Below are 10,870 nucleotides of genomic sequence, written 5' to 3'. Positions count from 1 at the left end.
ATAATCTGAGACTTGGTGTATAGAAAATCATAATTAACTAATTTAAAAAAATAATGGGAGATGTAAATGACTGTAACTTAGAAAGCAATTTCTAAGGAGATTTTTAGGATTACCGCATATTTTACCTCCTATCTTTATAATTCTCAACATTATTATATACTTTTAATTGAATGTTGACATTAAGGAGGGTAGCCAGGGTTGAAAGGGACATTAACAAACCCTCTAAATCATATCTACTCTTTTGATAAATCTTTGCACAAGTCTTTCTGTGAATATAATTATATGTAACTTAGACAACAAATATTTCTTAAATGTATTCTGTCTGCATCTTTGTTGTAATTCTATGGAGAAGGAAGACAGGTCACATTTTTTAAAAGCCTTAGCATTGCACAATTCTAAACTCAAATCTTTTCTATGGTAATATTTCTTTTGCATCTATATAAAGGGAGCTTTAATGAAACTTTCATTTACTTTATATAGTTATATTGCCAAATTTCTTGCTAGGCTCCATGTTGTATATATATATAGGAGGCATTCAGTGAATGTTATTTACATTGAATAAAATAGTTTGGATAGCAGTAAAGAAGATGGGTTTTCTGGCATTTAAGCTTCAATTTCCTCTTCTATTAAATTACTCTCCTCAAAGGAGTCTTTTGAGATTTAAATATGAGCACAGAGTAAATATTTAATAACTATTAATATTTTTTATTTTTAGAATGAAACAACTAAAAACAAATGTTTGAAAAAGGAGATAACTTAAAAATAGGGCACAAATATACATTCTTAAAAGAAATAACCAAATTTAACATGGATACAAATTTTCACATCCAATTAAGAATAAATTTTCATAAATATATAATTAATTTATGAAATATTTGTTTTTACTAGATCCACTTTATCACACCTTAAGTTTTTAAATCTTATTCTTTTGGGAAAATTATTTTGGAAGAAAAAGCAAAATATGAGGGACTACTTAAGATTTTAAATATACTGTATAAGCTTTCAATGCAAAGTAAATCTTGCCTTTTGTAAATATACTAAGACCTTTAAAGTTCACTTGATCTAAGGTAAATGCAATGTTTTATTCTATTTATTAAATTTCCAGCTTTTTAAAGATTAAAAAAAGGAATTCATTTACCATTTTTTTTTTTGAATCTTGTTTCTCTATTTTTATGACATCTGGAAGAATAGCTATTAGTTTTTCAAAGTACTAATTAGGATATGTTGGGAATGATCCACTTATCATAAACTGGGAAGACCATAAGATTTGATACTGGCATTCCAAAGCTAAGGAATAATTACAATATTTGGAAGTACTTTGAGTTAAATAATTCTAAAAATGCTAAGTAGCGAAAAAAAAATTCTTCATTCTATTTTTAACTGCAAACTACTTTTTAAAAATAGCTATAACTCATTCTTATTTTTTCTCATACTCCACTTTTTCAATTGCTCTCTTTTCATCACAGAAACTTAAAAAAAACAAAGAACCATGAAGTAACATTTGCCATTTGACAAATCTGATTAAACCAATGGTGTTTACCATAAAAACCGACTCTACCCACCCACTCCATCTCAAGTTTACTTTCTGTTAGACAAAATATTACTATCTTTTCCCAGAAGGAACCCAAACCATTGTCCATTGGAAACAGTTATGTTTTAAAATGTTAAACATTGCAAGGGGTTATACAATATAAAAATAAGTATTGGGCTTGGAATAGATTTCAAGAGTTTTTGGAATATGTATTCCAAAGACATCTTAGGGTTCTTGGCTACATAAAAGAAAGACGTTGAAAAGGGGGATAAAAAGGACTGTTTTGTAACTTGTACTTACTGTATAAAGCTAGCCACAATTACCAGATCCATTTAAAATGATAATTTAATAAAATCACAAGATTAGCAAAGATTGAGCATATAGTCTATACTGAAGGTTAGTCACAGTTTTATAGTTTAAGAATGCCTTTAGTATCCATCTTTGACATATCATGCCATTTGGAGAGAGGACAGATTTGAGCTAGATAGACATAGATAGAAATTTAATTCTATCTCTTACTATCTGTAACAATGGGTAAGTAAATGAATTAACTTTTTCCACGCTCCATGCTCTCATCTGCAAATGGAGAAATGATACATGTATTAGGTATTATTATTCTTTATCCTGACCAGCAAATTATTCAAATAGCAATTTTAAATTTACTTTTTCTTCTCTTTTGATTCTCACATCACTATAAAGATAATTCACTTGCAGATAACCCTTTTGCATTTTGAAAATGGAATAGTATATGTCACAGTAATTTATTATTTGTAATATTTTATTTATTCAATAAATATTTCTCAAATATCTACTTTTCAGAATCTAATGGTAGGCCCCGAGGAGGTAGAAAAATCAGAACACTTTTATTTCAAATAACTTTTATTCACACTAGGACTAGAGGAAAATCTAATTCAGTAGAAAACAAGACAAACGGGGATCATTCATCCTCTTTGAAGAAGAGTCATGGTATTAATAACATCAACAATAATTTGGAACACACCTCTGAATTTTCCATTCAATATTTTCAAATACAAAAAAGGAATCAGAAAGAAGGTGAACACTGCGTGAGCATGTTCAACAATGGTATTGTTATGAAGTATTAATCCTTTATTAGATAATTATTTTTCACATCTGGGAAAACATCACTGGCAGCACAATTTTAAGAATAAAAGTTTGGCAACATGTATTTTTCTCAGCAGCACTGGATGACAGCTTTTGGTGAATGCTAGCCAAAAAATTAAGGGCAAAACCATTGGTACACAGAGGACAACGAATTGATCTTATTACAGAAACAGATATCAGATCATGATAGAAAAGACATTTATATTTTACACTAAACCAGAAACTCCAGATTATTGGCATACACATCAACAAGCCTGGTCTAGAATGTTTAGTTACAAGAGTAATAAATATTGGATTCCTGCCTGCTCTGCCCACCTTATTTAAAAATATCATGATATTTGCTTTCAAATGACACAAAATGCTTAGGCTATAATCCACTAAATGGTCACTCATTTTTAACAGCATGCTTGTTATACTCAGCAACCACCGAAAGGACAAGTTCATACAACCCGGCTGTTGTGGAGACACTGACATTTTCTATCCAGAAAGAGTTCGAGAATCTTACAATTTAGAAAGACTATATGATTTTTATCCAAAAACAATGTTTGCATACCCAAGGAACTGCCATTCATTCTCAGATTTCAGAATTCTTAAGTCCTAAATTTATTACCCCATTTCTACTCAATTTTAGGTTAATAAAAGCAATAGCCAGATAATTGCTGCTAGATTTCTATCAATTGTCATGAAATGCCAACTCCAAGAAAGGGCACTAGAATGAAGCCTAAAGGACATGACCACAATGTCCCACAGAACATTTGACCGTCCTTAATTTATTTGATGTTGCAACATTTGCTTCTAATGTGCCTAAGGCCCAAACAGAAAAATAAAAAGACTCCAATTTTCTTTGAATAGTCTGAAAATATCTTACTTTCAAATAATATCGATTTAAAATTTCTCTTGTGCCATTCTTTCTTCTGTTTGGAGTTTATGCTTTGAGGGTTTGATTCATAAACACATCATCCAAAAAGCAAGAAAATTATATGCACCATCATCCTTTCCAGAAGATAACCAGCACAACACAATTTGGTAGTAGCAAGAATGGTGGTAAACTATGTTTGAGACAAAAAGAAAAGTTCTGTATTAAAACAAAGCGTCAGGTCCAAAATTGTGGACCAAAACAAAATAACTTGATCTTTTAAGATAAGAATAGTAAAAAAGTCAAGTTGTTCGTAAAAAGAAAGAGATAAAAAGGAAGCTAGAGTATCTTCTAAAGTGTTTATATAAAATGGCATGAAATAAAGTATACCTAGTGGTGACTCAGAAAATAAGTTGCCAAGGTTGTTTCTATTTAGGAAACATAAACAGAGATTTAAGAAATTGTTACGATAGATTAGATATGGCAATTTGGTACTGGCAGTTGGACAGAGGAAGGAAAGGAGGATGGAAAGGAGAATATTGGTGAGAATGATTGACACTGTAAGGTGAATTCACCATATATTAACTAAATGTTTCAGGTTGCGAATTAAGATGGTTTGAAAAGTAGTTTCAACCCTATTATTCTACCACTGAGATCAACTCCAAGCAGCATCAAATCAATATTTGCAGATTCAATTGTCTGACCTTGCTATTTGCAGCATGTTTATAACTGACTCAGCTGTTGCATAAACCATTATATAACACTTGCATCATAGGAAAAAAAAATGGACTGTAGTTGATTTGCAACACCAAGCTCTAGAATCTTGTGTGAGTATACCATGTTCATCAAAAAAGTTTATACTCTGGCCATGTGACAATCAGGCTGTGCTTCAGGAAACATTTGATGAAGTCAAAAAAAGCTCTTAGGAGGCAAGGGTATATTTTTTCAATGTAACTATGACCAGGAAAGGAAGCCATACAAAGGCACTTCTGTATTTTGGTGATGGTGTTAATGAAGATGATGTAATACTCATAATACCTCAAGTAAGAGGCAGTAAATAGTATAAAATACTGCTGGAGCTCCAAAATTGTGCTCTTTGGGAACACAAGAGACATTTGATGATGATCATGACTATGCTGAAGACCAGCTATGAAGACAACAATAAAATGCTTCATGTCTTAGCATAGGTCATCTGGTTTTCATTTCTTTTGAAGGTGAAAATGCCCTCTTTATGGATTGGTTGAACAGGTATGTTGTTTTCCATTTCTTTCTTTCTTTTTTTTTTTCATATTTTTTCAGCAAGTCAAATGATTTCATTTCTGAAGCAGGAAAAGAATGTTAAGATAGATGCTGCTAGAAATGACAACAACAAACTCTGACGAAGTGATTATTTCAAGCTCAGAATTAATCACTTTTAAGACAGAAACCTTTGGCTCATTTGGTGGCTATTAGACATTTAATAGTTTCATTGAGACAAATTGAGAGTAAACTTTCAAAAGATAAATAGTAAGAAATATTTAAATAAATTGTCCTAAATATAAATAGTGGGATAGAAAATAAGTAGAAAAGTGCTGATTGAAGAGAAATTGTCTCCCAGGAGACTTTCCACATGATCATTCTATTTTATTTCCATATGGAGTCTGTAAAGAAACCCAGTAAAATCCACAAAGCTTAGTGACTGACCTTCAGAAATAGAACAGTACTGAATTGTTAGAAGGGACAAGCCCTGTAGTTTCTAAAACCCTTATGTGAGATATCTTGCTTTCAAATTCACCATGTTGTCAGTGAGAGGTGTGTGAGAGTTTTGCAAAGGGTAATAGTCAAAACTGAAGGTAAGATTTCAGTTCCTAGAATTGGTAATGGAAATGTGTTTGTAAGTAGTTTTTCTTAACTAGTTCTGTTTTCTCCAAAAGCTGACTTCTATCTCCACTATTGGTTGTTTTTTAAATATTTAAAAGTATTTTATCTAAAAATGTTCTTCCTTTTTACCAAGTAATGATTAAATAGCCTCTATTACCATTTGAGGTCACTTCTACTTATTATCTAATAAAACTGTTTTCAATTTAATATACAACTGCAGATTGTACTATATAATTGAGAAAATTAATTTTCTTACATTTTCTTTTTGTACCTATTATTGAATGATTAAGTTGAACTCCTAGCATTTTTTATAGGTTTCTCATAAACATTATTTTTGCTAATTATGTCTGAGTTATTATGAGATTGTGAGAAAGCTTACATGATTACCCTGTAGGAAACATTAGTAAATTTGTATGTTTGCACTATACTGTTCCATTTGTTTATTCAACATCTAAAAAATATCTAAGAAGACTGAGAGGTTTGTAATGATAGAGGTTTGTAATTATCAAATTGATTTTAAATAGCCACAATTATGCTTCCAAACAAAATGATATAACTTTCCTTTTTAAAGATGGGAGGTTTTCTTTCTTTCTTTCTTTTTTCTTTTTTGCCTTTGGCTCCATTATTTGGTTTTCGCTAAGTAAATCTCAAGGAATTACAGTAAAATAGCAAGAGCTAGCAAATAATATTGGCACAAATTTCTCTGAAAATGAATTTTTTCAAAAAAAATTTTTACAAAATTTTTTTTATAAAAAATTCATTACTATTTTGAATTGAGATTGACCTTAACCTTATGCAGTGAAAGTAATTTTTTACTTAATACTGAATTACATTCCATTTCAGATTTCCTATTTCAAAGGGTGTCTCAAATTTCTAAGATTTTAAAACAAGTATTGAGCCATTTTTGTATATGTAATAAAAGTCTTTAAAATTAAAATGGTAATCCTAAAAAAACCAAATGCATGAAAAATATGGTCTGACTGTATAACAAAAGGGAGTTATATAATTCTACTTGAGTGAAATCTTTCATCTTTGATTTACAGGTTAGAGTCCTCTTTAACTAAAACCATATTGTTCCATATCTTTCATATCATGGCCTTCCCTAAAACCTTGTTTTAATTAAGTTTTCTTTCAGATTTCTGAATAAAAGCATGACAATCTTCACTTATGGCTTTAATATATCCTTTTGAGTTAGGAAAATATATAAAAAGAAACATCAACTCTTTTGAAAGGATTGTCGGATATTAAATATTACAATGAATTCTACATCGGTGTCTTTACGTGTTAGAGTTATACATTGAAATAGAATTTTGTAAGGTAAGGGGTAACCTACTTATATTTATTAAGTTGCTTTTAATCTCAGAAATAAATAAATGTCCATTATTTTTAGCCTTTGACGCTAAGGCAACACGTGTAAAGTTTGTGTTTTTGTTTTTTTCACATGAAGGCACAACTTCAAGGTTAACTCAATCCAAGGTGACATCAAGTAGGCAACACCTTCATTAACACATTTCAAAGATCTAAAAAATTCAGTAGCATCGCTTAAGCCATATTCACCTCAGTGGTTTCACAGATAAAAGAACACATTAGACCAAGCAACTGCGTTAACCTGGAAAGTAAAAATATAAATACTCAAAGCTCCTGAGTAATCAGGGAGATTAGGGGTAATCTTTAGCTTATCTATAGATAGGAAGGATGAAGGGTAAGAAGGAAGCAATGCAAGGCCGAAAAAGAAAAGTGAGAAAATAAGTTCTTGATAGATTTGGAACAAATTAAGACAATCTTTGAAAAGTTTTCAAAGGGACTGAAGATCCTCCATGGACAGTATGCTCAAAGCTACTGTCATCAGAGCAAGGGATGTACAAGGGAGGAGACCCTCAAATACAGGTCCTCATCCTCAAATACAATTGCAAATCACCTGCGTGTGAGAACACAGGGATGTTAGGGAAATAGGGCAATTTTTGTAAAGAAAAAAAAGTAACAAAATATGGCACCGTTGTTTACAGTGTTTGATTTTCCTTTGGCATTTGGACTTTGAGATATAGAGTGGTTTATTCCACTGGAAAAGCCTCAGCCCAGTTCCTCCATGTTGAATTCTTAACTAGCAAGAGTTGAGCCATGTGTTAAAAGAAAGGCCAAAAAACAAACAAAACAAAACAAAAAATCCCTGCAATCTGCCGGGAATTGTTAGCCATTCGTTTATAGCTGAAAGCGAATCCTGTAAACAATCTAAGACTGTTTGACAAAAAAGTTACCCAATAAAAAATTGATCAGAATGTCAGAAATGAGTATTTCTTAGGTTTTGCCCCAAATTTCACTGGTTGTCATAGCATTTGTAATTAACAGTATCTAATGCTGTATTGGATGTTTCCAGTACATACTTTGGGCTTGGGAGTGGGTCACCCAGAATATTAAAGGACGCTGGAAGCAGTTTCTTCCAATCGTGATTTACTGTAACTTTAGAATCACAGCGGTTACGTTTAGGAGTCTTTAATGCTCTTTCAAGTCCATCCAAAGAACAAGTGAAGCTGCTGTTCAGAATTTTGTGCCCAGTGTTTATATTCCACCGAATCTGTGCCACCCAGGCAGCAGACAAGACATGTCTGAGGGTGCTGGGGTGGGGGAATACACAATGATGTCACACACAGGAAATATGGGAGGGGAGGGGGACTTGGCACTTCACAAGGCTGGCTCCTCTTCCATAGGCTCACCAGCAGTTCTGTAAAAATAAACAGGCAATCAGAATACGGCATAAGAGTACACAATGACATTGTAGATTTTCATGCATAATCAAAGCTGATTTTTCAGCTCTCTCTGATGTTTATTTGTGTTATTCAGTTATCCATAAATAGAGTTTCTTTCCTAGGAAGTATAAACAAATGTCAAGTGGAAAAACATTTTAGATCCAAGCAATCATTGGAAATGTTCCTGTTTATATTAAAACATGTCAGAATATTTTATAACTCCAGGTTCCAAAATGTACATGTTTTGTGTCTAGTACAGTTCAATAATTTATTGAAAAATTAACTATGATATTTTATTTTAGGAGCAGTTGCAGTGATTTCCTATGGAACCAGTTTGCTAACTAGAGCAAAGGACCCTGCTAGCTTCTGGAGGAAACTCACCAGGGCTCTGGTGTTTGCTTCTGTTCTTTCATAACTGGATTGGCTGCCTGCCGGAGGCATTTCAAATCAAATTTTGAATTTGATTAGCAAATCGCTGCTACAGACCCAACATTTTTACAAGAAATGCACTATGGTAGTTTGTAAATAGTTTTTATTCGGCATCATCTGTGGGGTGTTCTGCTCTGGCAAACCCAAAACTAATTGCTTGAAAATTTATACTTGAGATTTAACCTTAATTTAGTAACACTCCGAGGGTGTTTTAAGGCAAACTTTTGGAATGATTTTTTAATTTAGCCAAAAGGACAAATTGTAGCAGGAATCCACATACATGAGGGAGTTGGATTGTCGAGGGAACAATACTGTAATTTTAGATGCCAGGAGAATGGCGTTTGAATCTGAGCTCTCGAATTGCTAATGTTGCAACCATTAATGCTGTAACTACGTTTCTGTGAAACTGCATTTCTTTTAAGTTTAAAATCATGAGAAAAAAATGTCTCTTACAAGATTAGTGCAAGTTAAAAAGGAAGTAAAGAATGTAAAATTGACAACAAACACTATGAGATATTAGTTACTTAATACTTTGGGTCTGTCCCTTTCTTTGTCATCTAACATGCACAAAATTGAATTGAGTAGCATATAGACACAGAGTGATGACTATGCAACCATAAGGAAACACCACAAATGGATGATGGTTTTCTCTGAGTGGTATAATAATAGGTAGATGGTTTTCATTTTCTTTTTCATATTATTTATATACTTGCCAGTATTCTATAATAAATTAATTTCATATTAGAAAAAAGTGCTATATTTTAAATAGCTATTTATGAAGACAAAGGAACTATTTTGCCACATTATTTTAAAGATTTATAAGGAGAAAAGCCAAGATTTCTATGCATTTATTGAGTAGCTGGCATTTTAACGGCGTTTTAATAATAAATTTAAAATACTGAAAAGATTTTTATCCATGGAATAACAATAAAGAGATTTTAATGCATCCTCTAAAGAATGAGAAATATTAGTTACTCAATATTTAATATTACCAAAAAGAAGGTGTCAAATGAGTCCATGTGAAATACTAAAAAAAAAAAAATCATTTCTTAGGAAGTTAGGGCCTGTCCAAGAATGTATTGAATAAGGAGACTGAGAGTGTTTTGAATGACTATATAAGATAAATCTACTTAAATGATTAATATTCTGTTAAAATCCTTTTGACTGGAAATTATCAGCATTCTCAGAAGAAAAATTTTAAACTAAGGAAAACATTTAAGTAATAATTTATATGCAAACATGCAATCAATTTACATCTGAGACTATGTGGATAATATAAGTATAGAATCCTCAAACTAGGTACTCCAATAAACACTGAATTTTCTTATTTCTCCCCCCACTCAAGCTTTTTTGAAATATAATTGACATAAAACACTGTGTAAGTTTAAGATTTACAATGGGATAATTTGATATACAACATGTTGCAAAATGTTTACCACAATGACATGTACTTTATCTCACATATTACCAATATTTTGTCATTCTTATGGTGAAAACCATGTTGAACCTTGTTTTTATAGCTGTATAATATTCTATTGTCTGTATGTGTATGTATATATATATATTGCATTTCCTTTATCCATTCATCTGTGTGGAGAGTGGGTTGCAAGCTGACAAGGTCCTTGCAATCTGTGAGGTCAACCAAGGGTTGCCTCTTCTCTCGAACCCTCCTAAGAATGGGGAAGTATGAACTGATTGGAGAACAATGCTGTGTTGCTCTGAAGCGGGGAGTATGCTCATAGCCTCCAGCAGATGGAAATGCAAAAGATTATAGCAGAGTGAGTAGGTTGGGTGGGGATAATCTTATTTTAGTTAGCAATTGTATGCTCTTGTATAAAAGCAACTTGCAAAAATAAAACCGGGCCACTGCTCCATCATCAGTGGGCAGCGGACCTCCTGATCCCAGCTTTCTGTCCTCTTTCTTTTCTCAATCTCCCCTGTTCTCACTCAGGTATCTTTTCCAAGGCTGCACTGGATGTAGCAGGATTTACCACTTGCTAGACACTTGGGTTGTTCCCATGTCTTGGTTATTATGAATAATGTTGCAAAAACATGAAAGTGCAGATATCTCTTCTAAATAGTGATTGTGTTTCCTTTGGATGTATACCCAGAAATGGGATTGCTGGATCACATGGTAGTTCCACCTTTAATTTCTTGAGGACCCGCCATACTGCTTCCACAGTGGCTGCCCCAAAGTATATTCCCGCCTAAAATGTACAAGGGTTCCTTTTTATCCATATCCTCACTAATATTTGGTATCTTTTTTTTGTAATAGCCAATTTAACAGATGTAAAAAGAGATCTCACTGTAGTTTTTATTTGTCTTCCC

At 32.4% G+C, this 10,870-nt stretch overlaps 1 protein-coding gene across 17 annotated transcripts in view; it reads right to left on the bottom strand.

Moving 5' to 3' along the window:
- Nucleotides 1-2,365: 2,365 nt before the first annotated feature.
- The window catches only part of HDAC9 (histone deacetylase 9), an 824,368-nt gene continuing 815,863 nt past the window's right edge, over nucleotides 2,366-10,870 (bottom strand). For 8 of the 17 annotated variants that reach the window (XM_016139429.2, XM_036231088.1, XM_016139430.2 and 5 more), the window contains one exon: nucleotides 2,372-8,088. In XM_016139429.2, coding sequence (XP_015994915.2) covers nucleotides 8,049-8,088 — 40 coding nt within the window. In that variant the 3' untranslated portion in view covers nucleotides 2,372-8,048. Of the gene's footprint in view, nucleotides 8,089-10,870 lie in introns of all 17 variants that reach the window. The other 9 variants (XM_036231092.1, XM_036231093.1, XM_036231086.1 and 6 more) reach the window with 5 other exon arrangements.

Source organism: Rousettus aegyptiacus, unplaced genomic scaffold, assembly GCF_014176215.1.
Source record: "Rousettus aegyptiacus isolate mRouAeg1 unplaced genomic scaffold, mRouAeg1.p scaffold_m13_p_13, whole genome shotgun sequence".
Taxonomy (NCBI): Eukaryota; Metazoa; Chordata; class Mammalia; order Chiroptera; family Pteropodidae; genus Rousettus; species Rousettus aegyptiacus.
This window is presented reverse-complemented; position numbering and strand designations above follow the sequence as displayed.